Source organism: Heloderma suspectum, chromosome 13 (genome assembly GCF_057233095.1).
Source record: "Heloderma suspectum isolate Gila_16-S chromosome 13, 16-S_ref, whole genome shotgun sequence".
Lineage (NCBI taxonomy): Eukaryota > Metazoa > Chordata > Lepidosauria > Squamata > Helodermatidae > Heloderma > Heloderma suspectum.
In genome coordinates this window covers 12,188,367-12,200,673 of record NC_139470.1, presented here as the reverse complement: position 1 = coordinate 12,200,673, position 12,307 = coordinate 12,188,367, and the positions used below count along the sequence as shown (strand labels likewise).

At 48.4% G+C, this 12,307-nt stretch overlaps 1 protein-coding gene across 5 annotated transcripts in view; it reads right to left on the bottom strand.

Moving 5' to 3' along the window:
* ULK1 (unc-51 like autophagy activating kinase 1) overlaps nucleotides 1-12,307 on the bottom strand; it is a 127,503-nt gene that overhangs the window by 16,169 nt on the left and 99,027 nt on the right. For all 5 annotated transcript variants that reach the window (XM_084820028.1, XM_084820030.1, XM_084820026.1 and 2 more), the window contains 6 exons: nucleotides 6,861-7,006; nucleotides 5,507-5,593; nucleotides 5,142-5,404; nucleotides 3,097-3,281; nucleotides 548-651; nucleotides 242-385 (listed from right to left, as the gene is read on the bottom strand). In XM_084820028.1, coding sequence (XP_084676154.1) covers nucleotides 242-385; nucleotides 548-651; nucleotides 3,097-3,281; nucleotides 5,142-5,404; nucleotides 5,507-5,593; nucleotides 6,861-7,006 — 929 coding nt within the window. The remainder of the gene's footprint in view (nucleotides 1-241; nucleotides 386-547; nucleotides 652-3,096; nucleotides 3,282-5,141; nucleotides 5,405-5,506; nucleotides 5,594-6,860; nucleotides 7,007-12,307) is intronic.

The window sequence follows — 12,307 nt, the reverse complement described above, 5'->3', positions numbered from 1 at the left end:
AGGGTTTCAAGCAGGATCCCTTCCTAGTCCTCCTTGAAAACACCAGGGATCGAATTTGGGACGTTCTGCATGCAAAGCAGGGGCTCAACCACTGAGCTACACCCTTCCCAATGTGCACCCAGGAGAGAGACACACACACACACACAACGTTTCTTGCTGCCAGAGGAAGGACTGCAACTACGAAGCCAGCTCTGATTCCCTTTCAGACATTAGTCTCAAGATGGCGAGGAGTGCTCATTACCTGAAAACAATCTGGTCCTGGTGGTTTGTGGTGGTGTCGTCCCACTGGGAGGGGATCCAACAGTAAAGACCACAGGAGAGGGGCTTGCTGAACCACCATCCCTGGCCCCCAAGTGCAGGTTTCCTCCACAGGCAGCAGAAGGAGCTGCAGGGAAAGGACAACACAGATGAGCGGCTCAAGTTACGATGAATGGGATGTTGCACAGCAGACTGTATGTAAGGCGGCTGTCAACAGCAGATCATGGGGGAGTATGAAGAAAGAGCAAAACCCCACCAGCAAACCCCAACACTCCCTGGCTTCCAGTACCTGTGACCTCCATAGGCTTCTCATTGTTCAAGCTGTCGTTACTGCCGGCATCCCCAAAAGCAGCCTTCAGAAGGAGATCAGTGAGGCGGCCAGTGCTGAGTGACCTGAAGAAAGGGGACGAAACCAGAAAGCAGTGTATTTGAGGAGCCTTTGTGAACATCTGCTCGCTAAGGGCCTGTGGTGAGAGCACATTCTTCTTTAAAGAGGAACAAACTTTCTTTCCGGAGCATCGGATCTGCAGGCCAGGAGGCCTCCAGCTCCTCACTTCAAATGGAGCCCTCCTTAGCTCTGTGGATCCCTCGCAAGTCTGCCGGCTGGGGAGAGCTCTCTTTCAAGCAGCACAAAGGGAGTCAGCTGCTTAAAACGGAGCCCTCCCTCAACCCTCGAGTGAGCAGATTTGCAAGAGCTGCAGCGGACCTGCCTACAAGGGAAAGCTCCATTTCAAGAAAAAGAGGCGGGGGGAAGAGGTGCGGGCCTCCCACACAGTAGCCAATAGGCAGTTTAGTTAGTCAATAACTAACTTGAGAACATCATAAGAACATAAGAGCCCTGCTGGATCAGACCAAGGGTTCATCTAGTCCAGCTTTCTGTTCACACAGCAGCCAACCAGCTATCGACCAACCCCACACTGGCAAAGAGCAGCAGCAGAACATTCCGGAAAGAGGAGAACCAAGGCTTGACCCACTCCCCTCCCAGGGACAGCTTGACTGATCCCCTCCTGGAAAGGATCAGCACAGCGCATACAAACCCTACCACAAACTATTCCCTATGTTCTCCACCCTCCATTTACATACTATACATGCAATGCAAAATGGTTCAGGGAGAGGGAAGGGGGTTGAGCTTCCCAACCCACCCTGATGTTTTCATAAAACCACAATCAGAAGCACAAGTAAAAGCGGGTTTTTGTATTTTAACTGCTAAGCCCAGCCTCCAATTGGCAGTAAAGATTGCCCTTTGGATGCTGAAAGCCGTGTCTCGGACAATACTAGTTGTGCCTGTTGGCTGTGGATGAAGCATCAGTCAGGTATCCTAACTTTGGAACACAGGAAGCTGATGTATACCACGCTTGGTGACGGGTGAGTATCAAGGAATGGCGTTGCAAAAAGGATTACAATCATTACACCAGATTAGATCTGACGCCAGGCCAAAATCACCTGTGTTGGGCAATCCAGGATATTGTCAGAGGAAGAAAGCAATGATGGAGTCATTCTGCCTATCTCAAGCCATTAGCATGGCTCTCTCGGCAGTCACGTTGGGAGGGGCCATAGATCAGTGTGACAGAGCACATGCTTGGCATGCAGAAGGTCCCAGGTTCGATCCCCGGCTTCTCCAGGTAGGGCGAGGAAAGAATCCTGCCTGAAACCCTGGAATGCTGCTGCCAGTCAGTGTCGACAAAACCGGGCTAGATGGACCAAGCATAAGGCAGCTTCCTATGTTCCGACATTAAAGGACACCCAAAGCAGGAGTGTGGCACCTCTCTGGCTATCTCGGCTAAGTGACCATGATAAATAGGGGTCAACTTTATTGCGATGTAAGCAGTGCGCCTATTTAAGGTCCTGTGGCAACAATGGACAACTGGCCGTAACGGGCCAGAAGGAGAGCGCCAGTACATGAGCAGTGTGTTGCCCTCACCCCACAGAGAGGTGAAGCAAACATGCTTGGGACGTCGCTGAGCAACCTTGGAAGCGGCTCCTTGCCATAAAACGGACTAGACTGTTTTCCTTTCCTGTCCCACCTTTGCCCCCAAACAAGCATCACGCTAGCTCCAAGCCTCTTACCCTGTTCATTTTATTCTGAAGCTAAATTTGGGGGTGTTCGTGTTTCTGAAATGTATTCTCTATTTCAGGGGTGGGCAACTTGTGCCGCTCCAGATGTTGTTAGGCTGCAACTCCCAGCAGTCCTAGCCAATGGAGAGGGGCGGTGGGAGCTGCAGCCCAAGGGCCTCTGGGGCCCTTTTTGGCCTCTGGCCAAAAGCATTTAAAAAGAAAACCTGTTGCACTGTTTCTGAGAGGGCGGCAGCAGAAGATCATGGGGAGATCCCTTGCCAGGGGGCCAGATGGCAGTAACACCACCTGCCAGATTTAGCCCTGTGAAATCCCCAGATTGGGCCCTTTGATGTGGAAATTTCAACGTGCTGTGAAGATGGACTTGATGCTAATGAAAGATGTAATAAAGGGCAGGGAATTCGTGTCATCCCCCCCCCCCCCCCGCGCCCCGGTCCCTAAACAACTGGAAAGCAATAGACTTCCTTACTTCCTTACTTTCGAAAGCCGAGAGCTTCAGCTATTGGGCGGTATACAAATGACACAAATAAATAAATAGAGCAAAATATGCAATGTGAGGTATTAGAGCGGCCTACTGAACACGCTGGAAAGCAAAACACGTCTGGAAAACAAAGTTTGGAAAGCAAAACACATTTGGAAACACGTTTGAACATGTTCGGAAAAGCAAAAACGTTTGCTGAACATGTTTGGAAAGCAAAATATGTTTGGAAAGCAAAACAGGCAACGTGAGATGCTAGACTGGCATACTGAATGCCTTTTTATTACCTGCCCTTGGCTTCTTCCATAGGCCTCAAGCCTAGGCCTGCCTGTTGGTAGTGGAAGTGGCCCACGTCCTTCAAGTCCGGCAGAGTCCTGTTCCTTGTCGGGGCTATCATGACACCCTGATGGGCCAGGAGGGTGAGCAGGTTTTGGGAGCTCGGGGTTTTGTTGAACTCAAAAGGTGACATAGCCTATTAAAGAGCAGGGGGAGAAAAGGAGAAAGATAGCTTGTCATTAATAGGTATGGAATTCCAAATGGGCTCACCATGCAAACTCTGAGGAAACTTCACACTGGAAATCAGGCTGGCTTTAGAAGAGCAGAGATCGTTTTGGGACACCCGCTCCCCCTGTGCTGAGGAGAATGGCTGAGCTGGGGAATGGGCCAATAGGAAACTGGGAGAGCTGACCTGACCACAGCAGCATGACCAAAGAAGTTGTTTATGCGACACAGATGCTCCTGTGAGAATATCTCGGACAAGTTGTAAAAAAGAAAAAAAATTACAATTTTTTGTTGACTGATTCTTCAGGGGCAACTTTTCAGTTGATTAAGTGCTTTAATCCAGCTACTTGGCTGAGGGTTGCAGCTCCACTATACAATGCGTTAAATGCATGATCACATTTGACATGACGGTAGGGGAGGGAGGGTGGCATGAAACTGCAGCTGTGACCCCCCCACCCACCCTCGGGACAGTGGTATTGATTGATTGATTTTATTTATTTACAATATTCGTATACCGCTCCCTATCAAGAACAGATTTTGGAGCGGTGAACACAAGAGATAAAACCTTAAAAGGATGAAAAGATCAAAACACCAGATTAAAATTATGCTATTTTTAAAAAAACAGACTACCAATAAAAACGTGACTGGTCAGTTAAAGAATGCCTCTTGGAACAGTGCTGTCTTCAGGAGGTGCTGGAAACAGCACAGTGGTGGTGCCTGCCTAACCTCTAGGGGCAGGGAGTGCCAAAGAAAGGGGGCCACCACACTGAAGGCTCTTCTCCTGGTGGACTCCAATCGGGCCACAGGTCCATGTGGAACCACCGGGAGCATGCAGGCTTTTTAAACCATTCCCCCACATACCACATCAGAAGAGCCCTGCTGGATCAGACCAAGGGTCCACCTAGCCCAGCGTCCTGTTCACACCATGGCCTACCAGCTACCCATGGGAAACCCACAAGCAGGACAGGAGTACAACATATGTTCTTATGTGTTGAACCCCTTTCAGCCCAAGGGCCAGAGCTTCGGAGAAACTCTCGGGGGCTGCATTCCAGGGGTGGGCATGGCCAAAGGCAAAAGGATTGGGGCCAAGAATACCAGTGTACATCAGTTTAAAGCTCTTCGAGCCAGTACCTAAGGTTTAGGGGAGGCATTTCAACTTTTTAGAATGAGGGAAAACCTGCACAAAAGCTGGGAAACTGCCAAACGATTGATGGTCGGGAGAAAGGGGGCGGGGCCAACTGGGGAGCCCTGGGAGAACAGTGCCAATAAGGACCAGAAAAAACAGCTGTAAGGCTGGAAACCGAAGTAAAAAAGAAACAGCTGCACCAACTGAATTCCCAATGCGTTTTGACACTTGGTCTTTATCAAAGGAAAAACTCTTCGAGATTCTTTTGGAGGATTCCCTCTCCCTTGCTTCTTCCAAAGGGAGAGGGAATCTTCCAAAGGAATCTCCAAGAATTTTTCCCTTGATAGAGACCAAGTGTCAAAACACGTTGGGAATTCATTTGGAGCCCTGGGGAACCAGATTGGGATCCCAGCTGGGCTGGATGTGGCCCCTGGGCCTGAGGTTCTGCACCTCTGGGTTAAAGCTGCCTTCCCCACATGCTGTGGTCCCATTTAGGGACTACTGCAGGTGCTATTCAACAGCCACAGCAAGAAAAAACCAGGCATGCTAAATGCAATCATGCATCTATTATATGAAGTCGTTTGGTCCTAGGGGATGGGGTTCATTGCTCTCACCATTTAATAGCTTTCCCCCTCTACACAGCCTTTTGAGATTTACAGCTGGATGAGACTGGAAACCAGACCACCCGAGCTCAGGGGGAGATACCTTTGTCGGAGAGCCCATAATTGTTGGCAAGGGGCTCCGCTGCATGAATTCAGAGAGCTTTGGTGAAGACCTCAGCGGGCGGCAAGGTTGCAGGCCATGAGTCTGTGTAGGCTGGCCGGCCGGGATGTGGCTGAAATGGGGAACCAGAGGATCCGAGTACTGCTTGATCACCTTCTGCCGGCAGGAACGCAAATCGGACAGGTTGGGAGCGCTGTGGAGACGAGAGCCCATCCCCTGCGGGGAAGGGTCAGGCACTGAGGCACCTGGAGGGTGAGGGGGGAAAGCAGAAGGTCCATGCTTACCTATACGTGGAGAAGAATGCAAGGGAAGAGAATAATCTCAAGGTAAACCCACCGACAACATACCAGGTATGGGCACCCTGCTTCTCATCTCTGCTCCGAGAGGAGGAGAAGGGAAAACAGTCTTGTCAGGTTGTTCCGGAATTGTTCCAACTTTAAAAAGAAAAAAATAATGTCAATCAATTATAAATTCATATGTGATTAGATTTCCTTGTAGCAAAGAGGTGTAACAGCACTCCAGTTTGATAAATCGCTGGGCATTTAAATAGGAAACAAGGAAGATTGCCAAGGTAGAATTAATCTAGTGTGCACAGGCTCACTCAGATGCTTATGAGTGCTTTCCCAAGAACGTATACAAGTCAGGCCACTGGTACATCTAAGCTCTGTAGCAATAGAAAAGCAGTGTGTGTGTGTGTGCGCGCGCGCACATGCGCGCACATATTAGGGAAGTACAGATTGTGTAAAATCCCTTCCCTCTGTGTTTCGCAGATTGCCTTCCGTTGCATCATTCACCTACTGACAGAATCGATTTTTTTGTCTCCAAATTTGCGGAAATTTGCACTTGCACAAATTTGTATGTACAAAAATGCGCAAATCCCCCCCAGAATGCACACTTTTGCACTTTAGCCCACAGGGGTAATGTGCATTTGGGGGTGGTATTTTATTACTTTGCATATTTTTCTACAAAAAAATTTGCGCAAAATTCAGGGAAGTTAGAGGATTGGTCCGCAAGTCCATGGAATCTGCCCAACGGGCGGGGGGGGGGGAACGACTCCACTGTGGAATCCGCTGGTCAGATTCATGACAATCTGAACTCATTTGGTTCCGTTGCGGACTTCTCCGACATCCCTAGCGTATATACACACACTGCATATCTCGGCAAAGTCTCCTCTGATAGATCTAAGGCAGAGATAGTTATTTCCTAAGTCCTGAACATGACTTCCTTTTAACTGGAGATGCCGGGGATTGGGCCTGTGACCTGTATGTAAAGTATGTGAACTACCACTGATCACACGTAGTTTGAGATGGACTCTCCTTTAAACTCTGTTTTTTTTTAACGGCACGGTTTTTGTCTGGGCTCTACCCTATGCCCCCCAGATGTTGCACCCGTCATTGCTGACCATCGCCCATGCTGGCTGGGGCTGATGGGAATTAGTGTCCAACAACATCTGGAGAATCACAGGTTTCCCACCCATACTGGAAAGGAACAGGTGAATCTGGCCTGAACACAAGGAGGGGCACATCCAAACTGGAGTGACACGGCTACAAGCCTTTGCCCTGTGAATGCTGATTGGGTAGAAGGAAAAATGGGTGTCCAGGAACACATGGAAGTTTCCAGGCTGCTAAGAGAATGGCTGGATGCCGCTGCCTCCTGGGTAGTTTTCTCTCAGAGCTGGAAGGGACTAACTTGGCAGTTTACCTTGTGGGGACGGCGTGTAAGGCTTTGCACCGCCAAAGGAGAACCTCCGGGAAGCTCCGTGTTCTCCAGCAGCAAAAGGAGGGGAAGGGCTGGCCTTCATGAAGCCAAGTGGGCTCGTGCTGCTTGATCTCCTGACCATCCCAGACCTGATGGGGAAGAATGACTCCATTATTCCGGAAAGCATAGCCAGGCGATGCGATTTGAAGGAAAGTAACAGGCAACACACTTCCTATGTATGGCTAACCACATGAAGACGTTGGGGCAGGGCCGGCCCAAGACACAGCCGCCCAGAGAGCTTCGGCTACTGGGCGGTATAGAAATACATCAATAAATAAATAAATTAAAATTTTGCTGCCTGAGGTGAAGAACAAGATGGCACCCTCTCCCATTTCATGTACAAAAGCTGACTAGACTGTTTCTTCAGCACTGGTGATGGAACAGCATCCTCCATTGAACCTGGAGGCAGCAGGCTAATTTAGGGAGCATAGGGCAGGCCGTGAGGCACACAGCTCTCTCCTCCAACGCCTTGCTGCCACCTCCCAGCATCTGCCACCTGGGGCAACTGGATCACCCTGCCTACTGGTAGGGCCGGCCCTGCACTGGAAAGCCAATGAGGTTCAATGATGGGGTGTCAGGTTTGGAGGTGGGAAATGCCAGTTTAAGTCCCCAGTCTGCAAAAAAATCTGCTGGAGCTCACTTAGGGAAGGAGGGTTGAAGGCAGTCCTCTCTCTCTCTCTCTCTCCCTCTCTCTCTCTCACACACACACACACACACACACTTATATAATTCTTCAGGAGCACTAGTATTTCCAGCCAACTTGCTGGTTTTACACCCAGTTTGTAAAAGAATTAAATGGCCCTGTATACTAGGCATGCACGCCGAAGGTAAACATCGTGAGACTTGTGTGACCTCAGATGTCGGGGCTACTTGGCAGGAGGTGGCCTCCATAAGGCCGGTGTGGGATGCTAAAGAGGAATTACCAAGACCAGTCAGCAGCAGCAGCAAAAGATCAAAAGATCAGCTAGAGGAGGATCAAGGTGAGCCAAACTCCCTCCCCTCTGAGCTGAGTCCTCAGAAGAGGATACCGGGAAGAGCGACCAACAGGATGCCCTAAGCAGGCATCCTCTGTCTTTTATTTTATTTTATACTTGTTGGTAGTTCAAGCTATCAACGTGGCTCAACGACACTACAAGAGAGAAGGATCTCGGAATTGTTGTCGATCACAAGCTGAATATGAGCCAACAATGTGATGTGGTTGCAAAAAAGGCAAATGCTATTTTGCGCTGCATTAATAGAAGCATCGCTTCCAAATCCCAGGAAGTACTAGTCCCCCTCTACTCAGCACTGGTTAGGCCTCATCTGGAGGACTATGTCCAGTTCTGGGCACCACATTTTAAGAAGGATGCAGACAAACTGGAGAGGGTTCAGAGGAGGGCAACGAAGATGATCAGGGGACTGGAAACAAAGCCCTATGAAGAGAGGCTGAAAGAACTGGGCATGTTTAGCCTTGAGAAGAGAAGACTGAGGGGAGATAGGATAGCACTCTTCAAGTACTTGAAAGGTCGTCACAGAGAGGAAGGCCAGGATCTCTTCTCAATCAACCCAGAGTGCAGGACACGGAATCATGGGCTCAAGTGACAGGAAGCCAGATTCTGGCTGAACATCAGGAAAAACTTCCTGACTGTTAGAGCAATATGACAATGGGACCAATTCCCTAGGGAGGCGGTGGGCTCTCCCACACTGGAGGCATTCAAGACGAGGCTGGACAGCCATCTGTCAGGGATGCTCTGACTTGGATTCCTGCACTGAGCAGGGGGTTGGACTCGATGGCCTTGTAGGCCCCTTCCAACCCTACTATTCTATGATTCTATGAAGCTCCAGATCCCCCAGGGAACAGAGCAATCCTCAACTGTTTTCCATGTACTTCACTCTTAACAGCTGGGGCAGAAAAAGTATAGAACAGAGAGAGTCTCAGGACAGAAAGACCCCACTCTGTTGGCAGCCACACTTATGCACTGAGACAGTAGATCGCAGCCAAGCATTTCGAAAAGTGGTTGTTCGAATGCTCCTGGCACACCACAGTTCATCTACTGATTCAGGCTCAGAGCGACATGCCATCCCTGCACCTACCATTATGGGCAACTTGGTCTCAAAAGTACTGCATAGCATCAGGGGCTGCTAAGAACCCACCAGCTGCATGAGTACACCAGGGCCCTGGTGCCTGAACATTGTATGTATGTATGTATGTAATTATTTTGGCCACCTAATGCGAAGAGAAAACTCTCTGGAAAAGACCCTGATGCTGGGAAAGACTGAAGGCAAAAGGAGAAGGTGACAGCAGAGGATGAGATGGCTAGATAGCATCACTGATGCAATGAATATGAACTTGAGCACACTCCGGGAGAGCGCGCAGGACAGGAAGGCCTGGTGTGCTGTGGTCCATGGGGTCACAAAGAGTCGGACACAACTTAATGACTGAACAACAACAACAACAACAATGTATGTATTACATTTCTATACCTCCCCATAGCCGAAGCTCTCTGGGCAGTTTACAAAAGTTAAAATATAACACACAAAGTTTAAAAACCATTTACATAAAAACATACAGGCAATATATACAAACAACGTATCACTAAAAACAACTTTGAACTAAAAACCATTTGACACAAAATAGAAATCCAACAATAAAACCACACAGCTTAAAAACAGTATACAAGAGTCAGCCAAAGGAACAGGAGTTCTAAAATGGGAAGGCCTGACGGAATAACGAAGTCTTTAATTCCTGCTTTAAAACCTTCAATGTTCTGCCTTTTCTACAGGGAAAACAAGTATCTATGCTCCACAGGCAAAGCAGAACACATACAAGCAATCCAGAATCGCGGGGGCCATGGAAGGGAGGCTGATTGGCACTGAAGTGGTGCTGAGGCCAAGGGGCCCTTTCCCGTAGCAAAGTGAACACAACCACGTGTGGTTCCCCAGGTGGCTACGGCCCCTTTCCCCTGCCAACCAATCGTTCGGTGGTTTCCCAGCTTTTGCGTTGTTTTCCCCCCACTGTAAAAGGTTGACACAGCTCTCCTAAGGCTTAGTTATTGGCAGCTTTAAGCTAAAATAGGCTGGTAGTTTGGGGGCCCACTCCTTTTTCCTTCGGCCCTGGACTACCACTTGAATGTGACCCCCAAGAGCGTCTCCAAAATGGAATTTGGCCCCAGGCTGAAAGAGGTTCTGCATCCGTGCTATTAAGGCTTCCAGGTCAGGCTGCAGCTTTGCCTGGGCAAGTCTCAACTCTGCCTGCCTGGTCTGAGAGCTTAATTCCTGACCTCGATTCCTTCATTCCTCTCCCTGCAGTTTGCCCAAGGACCAGAGGTACTGTGGCTTTTCCCTGTACTTTCTGGTGGAAGAGCACTCTTCTGGTGAAGAGTCCGAGAAGGAACTCACCTTCTCAAGAGGCAGTGCTCTTGAGGGGACTCGCCTTTTCCTTTGCTTCTTATAGTACATGGGTATCTGCCAAGAAGTTGATTCAATTCCACTTGGGGCCTCAAAGCTCTATTTAGGATGTTTTTCTCCCATGGCTCTTTCCCCATTTTGTTAGGAAGAGCCATAGAGAAGAAGCACCGAACGCCTATAGCATCGTTGCCTGATCAACAAGTGAAAAAGCCAAGCAACTTTGTAAGACAAAGAGCCGCCCACGCAGGATGGAAGGAATCTGTCACCCAGCCCGGGGCTGTACATCCGGTGTGACTTGACTGGTTCCCAAGCTGGCACTCTATGCTGCAGGCACAAATTTGCTTATGCAGCCAATTGTTATCATGGGAGCATAACAAAGATGCTCGAGACCTGTGGTGAAATACCTGACTAAGTACATGAGCAAAGGTAAATAAAAACATCCACAAAAAAAGGAACCCAGCAGTGTATTGCTGACCTGGCATAAAAAATTAGAGCTGCACCATTTCAGCTAATTGCTTTGATCCATCAGTGGAAGGTCTTTTGATTGACTAAAGGTGCCACTGACTCACCAGGCAGTGAGTGGCTAATTATTATTTTTAATACAAAAAAAGTTCAGAAATTGTGCCAAACACTGTCTAAAAACAGGCATTTCTCCTTCTCTCTCTCTCTCTCTCTCTCTCTCTCTCTCTCACACACACACACACACACACACACACACACACTCCTCTTCTAACATGGTGCCTTCTGTGACATAGAAATGCATCATCTAAAAGAATACTTCCCCCCCTTCAGAAATACTGCTGTATTTATATACACATCTAAGTAAATTAAATGGGTTATTAGGTTAATCAACTAGCAGTTTTGAATCAGTGTAATTCAGATTGCATCGTCCTGCTGAGCTCAGTTGTTCTTACTCAGGAGCAAGATCACTTAGTATTGCAGCCTAAATCCCATATGATTAAATCAACTGATGTTGAAAAAATAATTGTTATTTATAAAGAACTATTAAAATGCGTGGTGCTTTGCAGAGTAACACCAGTAAACAATAAGGAAAGAGTTTCTTGCCCAAAGGAGCTTGCAATCTAAATTTGACAGTGGCAGAGTTTGGATGTTGCAATAAATCCTAGTCTGGGAATGAAGCTGGCCTCCCCCCAGGTTTGTATGCTCCACAATTCCCCTCGCTTCAGTTCAGTTATTCAGAAAATAACAACTAAAACAAACACATAGGGAAGTATCCCATTGTGCCCCCACACTTGCGGGACCGACTACTTGCACAAGGGCTTTCACGCTTCTAAAAATAACCTGAAACGAGCGGAAACACTCCTTTCCAGAACAGGCTGGGTTAGTGGAGCTCACCGAAGGGAGCTCTACAGACCTGTCCCTATCTGGAAACCATCAGGGTAATTTTACAAGTGTGAACATCCCATTCCACAAGCAGTTGCTCCTGTAAGTGCAACAGAAGCAGGGGAGGCAGAGGGACCCTGTTGGATACTGCCCATATTTTCCCCATTTACCCTCCTCTCCCTCGGTTGTCTCCTCTGTGGCCAGTGTTAGATTGTAAGCTCCTGGGGGATGAGACTTGTCTTTTCATTGTTACTCTGTAACATGCCATATATATTGATGGTGACAACAACAACGACAAAGGGGTTTCCAGTGGGATTTGAAGGGGGAAAGAGATGGCATCACACAGAAGCTCAGGGAGGGAGTTCTATGCGCAAGGCAGAAGGGGCAGAGTTGGTTATGAGAGGGGACTACTACGTGTCCAAATATCAAATACCTTCACCACAAGAATAACCAAACCCCCATCAACATGTATTTGATGCATCAACAACCCCCATCAACAACGTTTTCCTCCAAATGTTGCTTTGTGATGTACCAAAAGGCAACATTCCACAGAGGAGGAATTCCTAGGAGAGGTCTCAACTCTTCCCCCAACCTGTGTGTAAATCATTTGAAAGCAAGCCTATTCTTTAAATCCCAGTGATAACATCGGCATAAACTTG